The sequence below is a fragment of the Coturnix japonica genome, chromosome 19 (genome assembly GCF_001577835.2).
Source record: "Coturnix japonica isolate 7356 chromosome 19, Coturnix japonica 2.1, whole genome shotgun sequence".
Lineage (NCBI taxonomy): Eukaryota > Metazoa > Chordata > Aves > Galliformes > Phasianidae > Coturnix > Coturnix japonica.
The window spans coordinates 1,946,458-1,963,392 of record NC_029534.1 but is presented as its reverse complement, the minus strand read 5'-3'; the positions used below and the strand labels follow the sequence as shown (position 1 = coordinate 1,963,392).

The 16,935-nt window shown below is 52.8% G+C and overlaps 1 protein-coding gene across 8 annotated transcripts in view; it reads left to right on the top strand.

The window, feature by feature from the left end:
* The first annotated feature begins 2,022 nt into the window (after positions 1-2,022).
* GTF2IRD1 (GTF2I repeat domain containing 1) overlaps positions 2,023-16,935 on the top strand; it is a 46,552-nt gene continuing 31,639 nt past the window's right edge. For 4 of the 8 annotated variants that reach the window (XM_015880942.1, XM_015880944.1, XM_015880943.1 and 1 more), the window contains exons 1-2: positions 2,023-2,084; positions 15,877-16,005. In XM_015880942.1, coding sequence (XP_015736428.1) covers positions 15,883-16,005 — 123 coding nt within the window. In that variant the 5' untranslated portion in view covers positions 2,023-2,084; positions 15,877-15,882. Of the gene's footprint in view, positions 2,085-2,243; positions 2,579-2,795; positions 4,039-10,761; positions 15,362-15,876; positions 16,006-16,935 lie in introns of those variants that run through there. The other 4 variants (XM_015880940.2, XM_015880945.2, XM_015880941.2 and 1 more) reach the window with 4 other exon arrangements.

The window sequence follows — 16,935 nt, the reverse complement described above, 5'->3', positions numbered from 1 at the left end:
CTGCAACTTTCCCCCTATTCCCCACCCTAAAGAAATGCCTCTTTGTGTGTGTGCCTGCGCTCTCTGATTCCACCGGGAGAAGGAAGAAATCAGCACATCAGAGCAAACAACGATCCTCGTCATGCCCAGCAGTCGCTAATTAACAAATTAAAAATAATTAAAAGAAAAAAAAAAAAAGAAAAAAAAAGCAGCATATATCTCTCGATGCAGATAGAATTGTGTTCTGCCTCTGTCTCCTTTTCTTTTGTCAGCGCTGTGACAAGGAAGCGCTTTATTTCTGCAGCGAGATCAGATTAAAACGTCCCTCTCCTCGCGCGTTCTCCTCGCTGGGTGTTTTTGTTAGGCCCATTGTTTCAGCCCCTGATAAGATGTTTTGCCCACGTGCTTTCATCCCATTGAGGCGGATTTTGCTTTTTTCATCGGAGACTTTTGCAGATGTTAAAACCGCAGCGGAATGCGCAAAGCTTCGCCCTCATCCATGGGAGCCCTTTGGGTGGATGGATGTCCCCAAAGGACACATGGATGCTCCAATGCTCCACCTGAGGAACATCTGGGGTTCTGACACCCGCTGCTGAGCTCCCAGCCCTGCCCATGCTGCATTCCCAGCCTTCTCTTCCTGTTTCTCAGGCTGGTTTGGGATTCTCCCTTTGCAGTGCTCCCCAAACCTCTTCCTATCCCATAGCGCACAGCCAGGCTGCAGCATAGGGATGACACGGACAGTGACATGACAGGATCCCATGGGTCCACAGAGCCCATTTCCCCCCATGTTCCTGTGACACGAGGTTTCCCAAGCAGTGACACAGAGCCGAGGTCCCAGCGAGGCGCTGCAAGGAGCCCCGTGCAGCTGCTTCATGGCAACGCTATTGTTTGACCCAATTAAATTAACTTTGTGTGCTTTTTTGTTGTTGTTGTTGTTGTCGCTCTGGCTTTGAGATAATTAGCCAAATGATGCCCTGATTTCTTTCCTCTAACATCTTCCATTTAATTATTCAGAGCTGGTTGTTTCACTCGACGTGTGGCTGATGTGGGGCTGAGGGGCTGCAGATGCTCACCTGGGCCCTCAGTGCGTGGAGCTGTGCACCATAAGGATGCACCCCTGTTCTTCAATGGGATTCGGGTTGGATTTGGTCCTAATGTCCTCCTGCTGCAATTTGAGGCCATCACCTTTCATCCTATGGCCGTTACCTGGGAGCTGAGGCCAACCCCCACCTCACCACAACCTGCTCCTTCATCCCTGCTGGGATTTGGGATGCGTTGTGGGGTCGCAGGGCACAGCCCATTACAGGGTGTCAATGGAGCGGCCATCCCTGATGCTATGGGGGGAGCTCAGGGGTCGAGCCCCATTTCAGCTCACCCAGAAAGTCAAAGTAAAGGTTTGTCAAAGGGTTTTCTTCTCCTTCCAGCCTCGCGGCACTCATCACTCACCACTCATTTAAATATAAAACCCAGCGAATGGAGCGGCAGCATGATACACGGGGAGATGGACGGGAGATATCGACCCAAACCCAAAGCCGTGTCGATCATGGGGCTCCACGGCACCGAACCGGGCCGGGCCGACACCAACAGGTGGCGATAAGCGCCCGGGGACGGACCCAACGCCGCCGCTTCGGGTCCTTCCTCGGGGGTCCCCACCGCCCCCCGGTCCCACGGGTGGGCTCAGCACGGCTCGGCACGGCTCGGCTCCCTCCCCCGGCCGGTCTGCGGGCTGCGGGCTGGTTAATCCTGTATGTAAATGGCAGCCAATGGATGTTGTTGTTGCGCGGGGCTGGGATTAACGGCGGGGCGAATGGCTGGCACTCTTACTGGGATTACAGAACAAAGAGCTCTCCGCTCCCGAGCAGGGCGCCCTGCCCGCCCCGGCCCGGCCTCGGCCTCGGCCCGGCCCGGCGGGCAGCACCGGCCCCGCCCGCCGCCCTCGCGGGGAGGAGGTGGCGGCGGTGGCGGTGGCGGTGGCGGAGGGAGGCGGTGTGGGTCGGCCCGGCCCGGCCCTGTCCTGCCCCGGCCCGGCCCCGCCGCCCGCCCCCGCCGCTCCCGTTCGCAGCCGCCGGGGAGGCAGCGCCGCGATCCGCCGGGGCCGCCCTGCGGTGAGCGAAAGTTTCGGCCCCTCCCGAGGCTTTGAGGGGGGGGATAATGGGGTGGGGGGCAGCGCGACTCGGGGGATACGGGGGGATAAAGGGGGATACGGGATCGGCCGCGGTGCGTGGGGGCGGGGGGTGCCGGGATATTCCCCCATATAGCGGTGGTTGGAGTCGGGAGCGCAGCGTGGGGCTGCGGACGGCACCTGGATGCGGCTGGAGAACGGAGCCGGTATCGGGGAGCGGGGACAGTTTTGGGGACACTACGGGAACCAACGTGGGGGGCAGACGGTGTTTGAGACCGCACCTGAGGACGGATGTAGCCGCGGTATTGGAGACGTTGGGGAACCCGGTGCGATGGGGAGAAAGTTCCTCCCCGGGGAGCAGCCGGTGTCCTTGTCCTTCCAGCGCGTGGGGTTATAGCCGGGATAAGCTGTAAAGCGGAGCGATCCCATTTACTGCGTCACGCTGGAGTGAGCCCCGCAGCCGGCGGCTCGTTGCAGGTAACAGCGGTCGGGGGTCGCCCCACGGAGCGCTGGGGTTGCGGGGTCGGTTGTGTCGCTGTGAGCTCCGAGCGGCCGGGGGTGGATTTATCGGTTCGGTGTGTGCCCGGCGGGATGGGGCTGCGGGGGGAGAAGGGGCGGTTCGGTCGGGTCGCCGCTGCTGGGACCCGCCGACCATCCATCCATCCGTCCATCCATCCATCCGAACCGGCGGAATTTCCTACTTCGGTGCAAATCGCCGCAGAGCTCGATCCCAGATGAGCGCTGCCCCGTGCCAGCATCGCTCGGAGCTCCCCGCTCTTCTCCCTTCTCCCCTACAGACGCCACCTGGGTGCTATGGGGACAGCCAGGATGGTGACTAAAAGGGGATGTGAGCCCATAGGGACGCGCTGCCCTATTGCGCTGTCCCTCCTGGAGCGGGTTTTTTGCACGTTCTTAGCGATGCTCTGCAGGGCTGTGTGCTTCCCTGTGCTCTTGCTGGCCTTTAGGAACCGCCGTAGGGAAAAAGGACACTGGGGGATGCTTGTGTGCCCTCCTGACCCTGCAGCCTGTTGATTGGGGTTGGGGGGAAAACCATGAGACGAACTGGGCTGGTTAAGGAGGATCTGAGCACCGCCGCACATCCTGCCTGTGTGTCTGGGTTTTGTTCCCCCAAAGCAATCCTGTGTTTGTGCCACTGCTTCTGTGCTGCTGCAGCCGCTCGTGCAGGGGAGGAGAGGCAGGAATGTCCCCAGCTCATTTAGGTTTGCTAATGAGAAGCTGGAGAGAAGGGAAGGAACCTGCTTGGGGACGTATTTAGCAACTTGCCCTCCAAGCCTGGTGTTAGGGACGCCTTGCCCTTGCGTGCTGTTGTGATAACCTGGCATGGGGAGATGGCTTTCAAGACCTTGCGTGTTGCAGAAGGGCCAATTTTCAGGCTCTTTAAGTGTCCTGGCCCTACAAGGACATGTCTGGCTGCCCTGCACCCACACCTGTGTGAACAGCATCACATCATCCCTGAGCAATGCTCTGCTGGAATGAAATAAATACCCCAAACCCCCCAAACCCCGTCACAGCGGTTTGAACCATCTCGTGCTGTCGGAGCTAATGGGGGATTCCCATCTGCTGTTCCCACAGGAAATAGCTGGGATTTTTTGAGGCAATTATCAATGCCCTGTACTTCCTCTGGGAATTTGGTTGGCTGCACCCAGGCGGTCAGGCTCAGTGTAGGAATGCAGAGGGACGGCAGCCGGGGCCTGGGCTCGTCTCCTGCCACCCATGGCAGTGCCAGCCGTCCCTGAGCTGAGCAGCAGAGCCCCATCTTGGAGGATGCGTTTGTTCCCTTTGCTGCTGGAGTCTGGGTTGTAAATGAAAGATGTGCAGTGTTCATCATGGCAGAGGTGTGAGTGGTGGGGGCTCTTTGCCTTCCCCTTGGGAAGAGGGAAGAGAAGACCTACTGGAAGCTGCTTCTCAGGGAGGAGGTATCCATCCAGGAGATTAAAATGTTTTTAAGTTCATTTATTGGGAAGCTCCCAGCTGAAAGCAGTGGGGAGGGGTCTCTCTGTATCCTCAGTACCCACCTGGTTGCTTGGCAGAGCAGAAAGCAGATCCTTTATGCTGGGGATACAGCAGGTTGTTGCAGACCAGAGGCTTTGCTGTGCCCAGGTGTTGCCTTTCACTTCCTGATTTGTTTAACTTAAATCTCATGACACATCATCTTCAAGAAGAGGTTTGGAGCCTATGGGCTGACCAGAGGCTGTGGGAGACTCCAGGTTGTGCAGCAGCCATGATTCAAGTGGACTTGTAGGTTGTGGGTTTGGGGTATTTCTCTTGTATTGAGCAGGGTTTAGTGCTTGTTTCTTAGCACAACCCTATGGATCAAATGAGCTTCTATCCCATGAGAAAAATGCCAGATGGTTGTGTTTAGAGGGGAAGGGGCTCTGCCTTGCTGAGCCACGATCCTATGTTGGGTCCTCATCCATCCACGTGCTGGGGGTGTTGATCACCATGGTGCAGGTGGGACTTGGTGTGGGTGGCAGGGAGCACTTGGCTGAGAAAAATCCCATTCAGAAGCTGTGGGAGGTTTTACGTTGTATCCCTGTGTGATACGGGAGGGAAGACTGATGGTTTCATGTATCCAGATCGGTCTTAGCTTGAGATTTGCTGCCAATCGCCACTTCTCAAATACTTTGATGGTGATTTCCAAGGGACTTACCTACAGCGTCAGTAAAGCTTTCCCCGTTGGTGTAATGTTATTAAGAAAAGCACTCAGTGCAAGAATCACCTTCTTAAAAGCAGATTGTACCTTGGTGGGATTTACATTTGTATATACAAACAGCTTCTGTTTGAATTTTCTGGCTTTTGTGGCTTTGTCTGTGCTCAGTGCTATTATGGCTGTTTTAAGAAGAGAATTAACTTCAACTAAACGAATAGGAAACCAGCAAAGACTATTGCTCTGCCTCTGCAAATTCGCAGCAATCTAATCATCCTTTAGCAGGACTTTCTTCCTCAAAGCTAATCTCTACCTTTCACTTGAATTACGAGGTGCCTCCATCTTCATTTGCTCTAAATCTGCAACATCAAAAAGAGAAAATACCCACGTGGAGCCTCTGGGGAGCTGTGTAGGATCAGAGAATATCCTGAGCTGGAAGGGATGGTGCAGCCCAGCTCCTGGTCCCACACGGGACCACCCGAATGCTGTGTGTGAGAGCAGTGTCTGATGTGAGCCTGGGACACGTTGTGGGGTATAAATCACACTGGAGGTGACAGAGGTGAGAATCCTGTGGGCAGGAAGCTTCGTAACTTGGTTGTGGAGTGTTTATTGCACTGCTCTGGTCTGGTTGCTGTCAGATGTTGTGTGTCCTACTTAGCAGGGGACAGGTGATGTTGCCAGAGGGCAAATGTGAGTCCTGTGGTGCTTGTGAAGGATTTGTGTGCTTCATAGGCTTATTAAGGTTGGAAAGACCACTGGGGTCATGTAGTCCGACCACCAACCCATCCCCACCCTGTGTCCTTCAGTGCTGTTTGTGCCCTTTCCTTGTACACCTCCAGGCACAGTGACTCCACCACCTCCCTGGGCAGCCTGTATGTGGGTATTATCTGTGCTATTGGTACTGCATTAGTATTTACCTGGCCAAGTCCTGGGCTGGAGGTTCTCATTGTGCCAAGCTCCACTCCTTTGCATTTTGCTCCTGAGATACCACCATGTCAATGGGAGCCCATGGGGTGGTGGACACACAGCTCTGAGCTTCCCCAGTGTCACCCTTCCTTCCATGCAGGATCATTCAGCCCAGTGGAGTGGAGGAACATGGTCCACATGGGGTTGGGAGCAGCTCCTTGGGTTGGGGTGATATCTATACAGATGCCAGAAGCCCTCCTGCAACCTCCATAGGCAAAGGCTTGCTCCCAGTTGGTGACATACGTCAGGAACTCTGCTTGTTTAAAGGGCCTTTGGGGTTTTTGGGTCTTAAGTAAACATCTGGGTTCCTGTTGGGGTTGGGGATGTGCAGCCTGGGGGGGGCAGGGAGCCGTATGGGTGCCTGGAGCCTGCGTGCGCCTCCTGACAAGGTTATAAATTAGCGTCATTAGAGGAGGATCGCCGAGAATAAATTGCTCTGCACCCTTTCTGGGCATCACAGCGCTGTAATTTCATCTCGCCTTTCTGGGGACAAATGCCTAGAAAGCCCCTGGATGATATTACAGACACCCAGCCTGCAAAAAGGGCTCTTCACCCTGATTTATAGCCCAGCAATAAGACTCAGACACCCCCATATCCCGCATCAAGCTTAGTCAGAGGGGATGAGCACGGTGTGAGAGCTGCATGCGGGTCAGTTGGGTTCACTGTGAGATACTGGGGGGCTTTAGGGACTGCCCTGTGCCACTGCTCCCTGCCACCAGGATGCCTTGTGCCTCTTACTACAGTATTGCAGCACACCCAGCCCCAAACCCCTATGAAACAACATGGTTAACGCCAAGCAGCCCATGCGCTATTAATACAAATGCTCAGTGAGAGTGGGCGACCTTTAGCAAGGCATTAAACATTTATTAAAACCATTAGGATTAGTGTCAGGTTGCATTTATTTATTTTATTTCACCCCCCCCATAAAAAAAACCCAACAAACCAACAACACAAAACCAACCCCAAAGCTCAATGTGAGCCGCAGCCCCTTGAGATGGCCGCAGTGGTGCATCCTATCCCCAGCACTGGGATGGGTACGGGAGCCAGCATTGCTTTGCTGGAGTGAAGGGGGCTGTTCCCACCTGCCCACAGGTATTTCCTTTATGATGGGATGGGATTATCCTGGGCTGTGGGTGAGCTCCCCTCATCTCTCCATTGGGGTTTTCCTGAGCTGCTGCTGCGAGGATTACGCGCTCTCTTGAAAATGTCTTTGTTTTCTGATGTTTGCTATTGTAATTTATGTGTGATGCTGCCTCTTATTGAAAACCGAGGTCTTTATCTCCGTGGGAATTACACCTGTATAAATACAGCCCCGTGCGCCCACTGCTCTGTGATAAGAGCTGACTCCTGCAAGAGTTTCCCTGTGTTACCTGCAGGACCCCACTCTTGAGATGCTCTTTGCAAGCAAGCTGCTTTAAGCTTAACCCTGTTTTAAGGGCGCGTCACTCTTATGCTTCCTTACTCATAGAGTCATTGACTGGCTTAGCTTGGAGGGGACATTAAAGATCATCTCATTCCAAGCCACCTCCCATGGGCAGAGTTGCTTACTCCTGATTTCTTTCTCCACTAGTGTCTGGGCTATTGCTTCCTGCTGTTGTATAGGTACATTTTTAGGTTCCTGGTTGATGGGGGCAAAATGAGTGTTTTCCTGCTTGGTGACCTCCCAGCACAGTGGAGCCATTGGGTGGAACAGCGAATGCAAAGGGGCTTCTGTGGGCGGCTGCTGGCAAAGGACTATTTTTAACACAGCCAGGATCTTACCGCATTGCTGCTGATGCATGGGAGCACGTAGGCATCCTTTCTCGTTTTTAAACCCAATCATTAAGAAAGAAGGAGCAGGTTGGCTGTGCTGGGCCAGGTGCTGAGAGGATGCTGGGGTTGCTGGGCAGGTGCCTGCCAGCAGTTGGAGTGAGTCCTTTGCTGGTGTGGGAGATGCAGGACCAGATGAGCAGGAAGGGAAATCAGTGCTGTCAGAGACTCGGGATGGTTGGATGGATGGATGGATGGATGGATGGATGGATGGATGGATGGATGGATGGATGGCTGTCTCCATGTGTCCCCATGATAGTTGCCTTGCTGCACATCCCCAGAGGGGAATGGGTGCATAGTGGCATCAAGCTGGGATGTGGGTGCTGATGGCTCCTTCCATTGCAGCAAATACAGCTCCTCTTAAACTGTCAGTTTGTGAAGAAGGGTTTTTCTTTCTTATTTTCTTTTTCCTTGCATTAACCTGCTTTTAGCCAGTGATGTTACAGAAGGCGTTTAAGCCCAGAACGTTCCTTCTCTGTATTGATTTTGCTTTCTGCTTCAATCTCTCTTTATTGCCCTTGGTGTTTTGAGGAGCTGGAAGGAGAACAAGGAGAGCTGAGCTGACTCTTCTCAGAGTTTTGTCTTATGGGCAGTGTGGTGTTGGATGGGAGGCTGAGGGAGAAATCCATGGGGTGACTGCTCCCTAATGCTGCTCCCAAAGAGCTTGATGTGGCATGACCAAGAGCTGCTCAGCAGCCTGACTTCTAGGGAAAACCTTTCTCAGGGCAGCCAGCTTGTGTTCGTTTGGATTGTATTATCATGGACCAGCATCGTTGCCAGTTCCTCCTCGTGTGGCTCTTGATGGAGAGCCCAACTGGGGCATCACCTCTTCCAATATTTGCCTTCCCATCACAAAGCAGCTCTGCTGTGCACGGCGGCTCGAGGGCTCTCCAACGTCCCGCTCCGGAGGTGGCAGCGCCAATTCCTTAATTGCTCAATGCCCATTTAAGGGGAACAGATTAAGAAATTAATTCCCAATCTCAGGCGGCGCAGAGCCCCATTTGAATGCTTTGATCTGCACAGAGAAGGGACGGATGTGGGCAAAGGTGCTGCTCGCCATCCATCTACTGACAGGGAATCCAGGTATGGACAGCATTAGGGTAAGAGCAGCTTGTGCAGATGCAGTTGGGGGTGTTCGTGTATAACTTGTCCCTTTTACTCTGATTTTTTCCCCCTAAAATAACCTGGAGATGCCATTTATTGGTGTTCATGAGCCCAGAGCTCCGTGTGCACAGGGGGATGCTCAGGATGGGGTTGGGGGGGGATATTCTTATTTATTTTTCCTGTTCTTATAAGTTATGTACTTTGTGGGTACTGGGGGGGTTGGGGTGAGGGTCTGTGCTTGGAGCTGCAATGAATTTGAGGAGCTGAGCTGCTCAGCACCAATTCCTCCCCATCCCCACACAGCGTTTGGCCGCTTCGCTTTGCACTTCTCTGAGCGCTGGAAACCCGATTAAAAGCATCACAGCTCTGCATGGAAGGGAAATGTGCCACAAGGCAGGTTTGCTTTTTTTTTTTTTTTTGCAGGATTAAAAGCAAATAAATATTTATACGGTATGCAAAGCAGGCTGATAAGATATGCACATCAGTGAGAATTTGAAGCGGTTTAGTTTTGGGTACAAGATTAAGGGGTGTGTGTGTTGGTGCTTTATGTAGTTTTAAAGGATGTTTTTTCTTCCTGCTGCACATAAATAGAAATAGGAAGGGGGGAAAGCAGCGTGTGCTTCGTGGGCTGCTCTGGTCTTAGGTTGCGTGATCTCCATGCATCCCCCGTCTTTAAATGCAGGGATGGAAAAAGCCAGGGAGAGAGGGCAGTGCAGGCTGCATTTCGTATGCAAATATAATGCTGGCCCCGTTCCTAATATTCGCTGTGTTTACACGTAAATGCAAACAACTGTTGACTTAGTTTCAACAGATAATGTGTTTCATAACACAATGGAAATTAGAATTAATCTGGAGGTTAGCAAGGCTACATGTGTTTCCAGCAGAACTGAGGCTATGTGGAGGGTTGGGGGTGGCTTTGGTGATGCTCAGAACCCCCACCCCATGCAGAACAGTGCAGGAATTACATTCCCCATTCATTAGTTCTTGCAGGTTTTCTCTTGGAATCCCTCACTGCTCATGTTGGCCTTGGGAACCTTTCTGTCAGTGGTATCCTACCATGAGAGCGGTCTGGAGTGGTGCGAAGGATGGAGATGGGATGAGAAGGGATGTGTGTGGGGTGAGTGGGCTAAATGCCCTACAGAGGGAGGGGTACAGGGCAGAGAGTGGGTTTGGGACCTCTGTCCTGCCAAGTTTATATGGATAGGGATGACGTGGTGATGGCTCCTTGTGGGAACTGAGATGGTTCTATGGTTTGATGCATGCAGAAGTGCTGGTGCCTCTGATGTGAGACCAAGCAGGAGCTAGTGGCCATACTTGGGTCACCTAGTTCAAGTCCTAGCTGTGACTCCTCATAGAAGCATCTGGGAGAGGCTCTGGCTGTGTCTTAGCCCGGGGCAGCCCTTACAGGGCTCCCAGCTCCTTGCAAGGCTTCCTCATAGCCTGAGGAGGAGCAGCTCCACCTGGGCGCCGATCATTTGGGAGCGGTGTCATCACTGTCTCTGGGTGTGTGTCTGACCCTGTTTGTCTGTCTGCTCATCCCAAGTCATTTGCAGACAGCTGGATGGCTCCCACCAGGCGCCCAGTGATAAAATTGGGGTGTGCGCCTGAACCCTATTAGCCACCAGGGAATCTCTGTGGGACCAGTGGCCCCAGCAGGGATGTCCCAGTCTGACTCTGTTGGTTCTGTTGGATGCTGGTCTTGCTGCCTATGGGGGCTGTAGGACTTGGGGCTGTTTGTGTCTGAGAGCCAGTGGTGATGCTGAGGTTGGTAACACCAAGTTGGGGTGAGTTTGACACAACTTTGGTGCTGGGGATGGAGCCAGCAGCAGTTCTATCAGAGCTACCCCCTAAGTAAAGAATGGGATAAAGGATCTAGCAGGATGGAGGAGATGTGTGCTCCCATGTGTCAATGCTAACTCAGACCCCAAATTTGCTTTCCCCGTGTCCTGTGTGTTGCTGGTGGCTGCAGGTTCTGAGCATCCTTTAATCCCTGCAGAAAGCTGATGTTTTTTATTTATCATTGAGCTCATTGATGCAGCGTGGAGCCAGGCACGGGGCTGGCGAGCAGCACGTCCTGCAGTGGGGAGGGGGTGGGGAGGGAAGTAACTTGCTACTGAAACAATAAGCAGAGAGCTGAAATATCAGTGATAAAATTAAACTGTAATGAGATTAAACAGTGGCTCTTCTATCAGACCCTCCTTGTGCAGAGATAATTACCTGGGAAGTGCAGTGAGCACACTGTGAGCGTGGCCATGGGTTGGGATGGGGACAGTGCTGGGCTCAGCACTGAGGATGTGTCCAATGCACACACCTTGCCTTGGTGCACTGACCCAACCCAATGGGGATGCAATGGGTGGGGGGCTTCACTCTGCACATCCCTATGTTAGCTGGGGGTGTGGGATCTGTGTTCCATTCCCAATGTGTGGGATATAGGGAAGCATCCCAAAAGAACGTGGCTAGGACGTTGTGTGAAGGACTGCACTTTGGGGCTTTGCTTCTCCATCCACAGGCATGAGGCATCGCTGCCACCTGCACGTGGGATTCCTCTTTGATTTAGAGGGAAAAAGGAAAGGGGAAAAGAAATCCGTGTGGCTGTGTGATATAAAATCTGAGTTTGGATCTCTGTAAGTGCACGGAAAACAACAGGCTTTTTATGTTGGCTCTTGGGGTAGGAGGAGAGCAGGCTAGAATAAAGATTTACAGTGTTTGGGAGATTAAAGGCCCTTGGTACATTGTTCAAATACCACGAGATTAGTTTCCAAGGAGACGGATACCAGTTGCCATAGGCACCGGGGGGCCAGGAATTAGGATTGCGATTTTTTATCCTGATCACGCAAACAGTAGCTGAACGCTGCTAAAACTCCAGCTTTAAATAACACGAGTGTTAGCTTACATACCAAGAAAGCAGACTCTGGAAACTGGATCCCATCCTCTCCCTGCTCCCCATCGCCCTTGGCTGGAGCCGTGCTTTGCGGTGCTGCACCTGGGTATAAAGCCCATAGGGTGCCAAGTGGTGTGGGGCACACACAGATGTAGGTCCGTGGGTCAGGGTTTGACCCACTGTCACTCAACCCTATGGTGTGGCCATGATGCTTATCATTACGAGCACCTCCTGCCCACCGGCCCCATTTCGGCACTGATGTGCAACCCCAATCCCAGCCCCAGCAGCTCATCCTGGCCTTGTCTCATCTTTCTACCAAAGGCTTGCTCTCCTTTGGGGATCTATTCACAGCCGGCAGGTGCAGTGGTGCAGCAGAGCGAGCTCCCCGTGCCCTCACCTAATTTTAGCAGCTGTGGGCCACCCGCTTCTGGGAAACGCAACCTGAGCCCCAGCAGCACGGCAGCACGCATCCCAAGTGCTCCTCCCTGTGCAGCATCCCTTCCCTGCCACGCTCTGTGTCTTTTTCTCCCATTTCTGTTTATTTGTTTAGTGTTTTCCTTAATAAATGAAGAGGTAACACAAAACGGGCGTGAGGAGAGATGTTGTGATGAGGCAGTAGTTATGGGTTGGTGGATAGTTATAGGGCTGAGGTATGTACATATGCCCTTGGATGGTGTGCACGCTATCAGGGAAGCGCAGATACCCCAAATACCAGAGACCTGGGAGGGCTGCGTTGCACCATGAGGATGAGACTGGAGATTTTAGGTCTTTTGGAGGTATTTTGATGTTTGAGGTTATTTATGGCCATTTCATGAACGCCTGCTATCACAGTTATGTGTTGGAGCTGGCATTGATGCCGATCGAGCTGTGGCAGGAGGGCTGTGCTGAATTAGGTGTAGGGGATTACATCTGAGCGGGTTACGGGGCCGCCAGGGCACGCGGAGCATTCATTTATCTCCTGCAAGCTGTGCATCCAGAGCTGTTTGTCAGCCTCTTGGCGGGGCACAGCCAATGCTTGGCAGTGTGTGAGAAAGCTGCCCGTGCTGGGCAGGCATCCCCAGCACTGCGGTGATGTTGAGCTGCACATCAAGTCAATGCGAGTCAAGTGTACGGTGCTCCCAGCCAAGCACCAAAAAGCTGACCTCAAAAGTCCCTGAGATGTATTAGGGTGGGAAAACGCCTGCAGGCAGCGTCCCCTTCTTACTGCCTTCCTGTGGCTCTTGTCCCAAACCCACGTCCCCATGAGGGATGTGTCAGAGCTGGGAGATGTGGGGACTGTCCCTGTGCAGGAGGGCGGATACTGGCTCTGTGCTGCTGAGCCTCAGCGGTGACATTCATTGTCCCTTTGGCTCCTATCGGGACAGCTCATGATGAATTTTAAAGCACATTTAATGATAGCGAGGGCTAATGACTTACGTGTCCTCCAGGGCTGCTGTGATTTTTAGAAATCCCCTTTAAAGGCGCCTTCCCAGAGTAGAAGGCAATTACAGCCCTATCACCGCCGTCTCATTGCTACCTGTGGGTCCTCGTCACACGCGTCCTTCTGCCGCCAGCCCTTTGGGTGATACTTCCTGGGTGACTCAGGAGCCCAAATGCCATCGTCTGAAGTCCTTTTGATGCTGTGTGCCTGACCTGCCCCCGGCAGAGCTCCAGTGCCTGCCCCAGGCTGTCTCTCCCCAGCCCACAAGGTATGGATGCCCTATGAATCCCTCTTGTTAGTACATACCCATTTCTTTGATGTGCACGTGGCCATTCCCATCCCATAGCATAGCTGACCCCGGTGCACACAGCCCTCCTGCCCAGCACAGGGCTTTGTCATGGGTCATTACCCAAATAACGAGGTTTATACCCTTTTTTTCCCCCTCCCCTTCTTGCAGTGGAACTCAGCTTTCGATGTACCCCTCACTTTGTCCTAATGGAACCTGTTTATCATTTGAAAGTTCCAACAGCGCCATTTTCTGCTCGGAAATTTCCCCTGGAGGGGGTGGGTTGTTCCAGCTTTGTTTCACTTGTTTGGCTGTTCTGTTTGCTCCCAGCGCTTTGGAAACGGTGACACAGCAGGCGGATGTTTATTTCTGGGAGGGGTGCACAGTACGGGCAGGCTGGGGACCATGGCATAGGGGCAGGATGGGACTGGCATGGGGATGCCTTATCCTCATCCCCATGGCAGCACCTGAACACCATCCCCATCCCTGCAGGACGATGGCCCCTTGCTCATGGATCCGGCCTGCTCGCGTGTACTGTGCCCCCATCCCACCTGCAGCCAGCCCTAAGTGGTGTAAGAATGGTTTACCCCAGTTTCCCTCGAGCTTAGTTTCCCTCTGATTAGACAAACAACTTCAAGCTGTACATCTTAATTTGATTTGAATAAGCCTATCGTTCGCCATGAAGTTTTTTTCCTCCCGTTTATTCCCCCCCTACCCCCCTTCTTTCTAAATCCGCTGTCACTGCTATGCGTGACCATAAATGATTAAAAGCTTTGTAGGAATATTTCTTCCCCCCACCTCACCCCCCCGTGAAATCCCAGACATATTACTTGGGTCGTGTCTTGATGTTCCTGGGAGGCAGCGGGACGAGGCTGCTGCAGTTGTGCTCATTGCAGGTCTGCCACAACCCCAATCCTCTGGGTCCTCTCTGCAACGCTGCCATCCGCACCAACAACAACCGTACAACGGTGGCAATGCGGAAAGATAATTAGGGCACTCAGAGACGCACGTCATCAAAGTAAGGCTGTTTTCCATGAATGCTCGTTGTGGGGGCTAAGCAGTGGGAGCCTCCAGGTGATGGATGGCCCAAGCCTGGTGTGCAGCATCACTGTGTGGCATCACATCCCGTGGTGGCTCTGCAGCACTGCCCGATGCTCACAGGTGGCACAGGGCTGCCTGCAGGATGCACTCACATCCCTGCTTCATTTTGGAAGCTGATGAGTCTTTGGGTCCCTCCCCTCCCTTTTGGGTTCCCCCCTCCCCACTCCAACCCTATTGCCAGCATCATCCTTGGGGAGAAAACTCAGCCGTCAGCTCCGCTCGGGCGGGCAGCGCCGCTCAGAAATGTCAGCTGCTCGGAAAAGGATTTTTCTGGGTCAGCGTTGGCGCAGCACAAGTGCTGGCGCAGCCTCATTCACCACTCTGTGCCCAAACACACCCGCGTGGCCCCAACCCCTGTCAGGGTCCTCCTGGGTGTGTGTCCCATTGGCACCCTGTGGGGTGGCCCTGGTTTGAATCTGCATGGCAGATCTCATTCTGTGCCCGTGGCTTCATTCATATTCTTTGGCTCGCCCTGCCCATCTCCCTCTAGTCTTGTCTCATTAAAAATTCCTTGTCCCCTTTTATCTGCTCACAGCTTCAGTGCTTGATTCATGAGCCAGGTTGGATGGCCATCGTTCCATCTTCTTTGCTGTCCTTTGTTTGGAGGTTGGAAGCCGGGCAGTGTTGTGTTGTATGGGTTCTGTGTGTCTCCCCTTCCCCACATCGCATTGCTGGGATTGAAGGATGAAATGCATTTTGGTGCTTGTCTCCTCCACCTGTCTGACCAAATGGGTGCTGTGATGTGGCTCAAGCCAGTCCCATTTTCCCCTTTTCCCCCCCATTTTGGTGCTCCAAGAGCAGGTTCTGCTCCCCCCCGCCTCCAAACCCAAACCCAAAGCTTCTTCTGGGTGAGGAGCTGATGATTTGGAGGACAGTTTAAAAAAAGAAAGGGAAAATACCCCAAAAAGCTCAATTCCCTTTTCCTTTCTCCCCATACTGAGCTGCTGTGTGTTGTCCAAAGTGAAGGCAGATCACCCCGTGCCTTGAGGACACCTTTGCGTACCAGAAGCTCTCCTGAGTATAAAGTGAGCCCATGGGGATGGGGAGCATGGGGACACAGATGTCACCCAGTGCTGCTCTGTGTCACTTCTCCCACGTGTCACAGCTGCTGCCCACTCTGCTCGGGGTGTCCCACCTGGATGGCACCTGCCCAGGGATGCGTCCCCATTGTGCCCACCCGTACTGACACTGCTGGGACGCGTGGCATCAGCGCCAGGCTTTGCTTACAGCTTGGCAGCACTCACAATTATCTGTTCTGCTCCTGGCAGGGCTGAGCTGATTTGCACGTGGGTGTCTTCCACACGCCTTTGGTTTTCTGCTTTTCCTCTTGCTTCAGCCCACTCGTGTGCGCGGTTGTCTGCACTGGGTCCGGGTGCCATGGCACTGTCTGTGGTGCAGGTGGGACCCAGCAGCACTGATGGTGTGTTGAGTGCTTGCTAAAAAGACAATTTCTTGATTTTTTAGGGGGGGAGGCTGGTTTTCATCATTCCCTTGTGCTCCTATCAGTAACAGCATTGTGTTTTTCTTATCTTCTTTTCAGGTGAATATGGCACTGGCAGGGAGGCCTCTAGATGTGACCCTCGGCAGCTCCAGACCTGAGCAGTGGAATATGGTTTTTCCCCAGAAAGACGAAATCATCACCAGCTTAGTGTCTGCCTTAGACTCCATGGTAAGGGTCCCAATCCCCCTCCATCCCTGTGCCCATTTCCAGCTATGAGGGCATTACTACAGCCTGATTAGTTCTCGCAGTAGAGCCCAAAGTGGGGAAAGCCTCCATACCCCCAACAAAACCACCCCTCAACTCATTGAGCTCCCATTAAAGGGGCTGTGCTGAGGGATGTTGAGTTCATCACGTTCTGACAGCCCTGCTCGGATCAGCTCTGCAGTGTTCCCCATTAATATTTATGTCGGTATCAACTGAATGTAGAGGCTGGTTGGGTTTTTTACTTGATGTTTTACCAGTGTTACCGTGCACTTTTACACAACAGGAGAACAATGGCTTTTATCTGGCAGAACAAAGAAAATAACTTTCATATCTTTTGACGTAGAATTCCCAGTGGAAACCTTGCATAAGTCAGGCGTGCTTACATAAACAAGATAACTGTTGGGATTAATTCTCATGGACCAGAGCTAATCTGATTTTTAACTGTGAATGCGATCAAGAAGGGAAGGTGCGTGTATAGCAACAAATATCTAATGAAAAGCAATGTGCTCAACAGCCCTCCCTTTTCAAGCCAAGTGTTGGATGTTTTCATCTTGAAAGCATCTTCATCTCCACCAGGAAGGCATTTTTCCCCAGATAGCAATTTCCTTCTTTTTGACCACCGTCACCCCACTAAAGAGCAGGTTCCCCATAGCTGACACAGCCCGATGGCTTTGATGTGTGTCTGTGCCATCATCTCCAGCAAACCGTGCTGTCATAGTTGGGTTTCTTTTAATGAATGCCCGTTGTTCTGCAGCCTCTGAACTTCCCTTCTCACAGTAGGTTTTGTATTTCTTTTCCTCATGTTGAGTTTCTTGATCAAAATACTCCAAATGGTTGTCGGGTTCTTGAAAGGAAGCCTTTTAAAAATACATATTTTTGGTGATGTAATTAAAT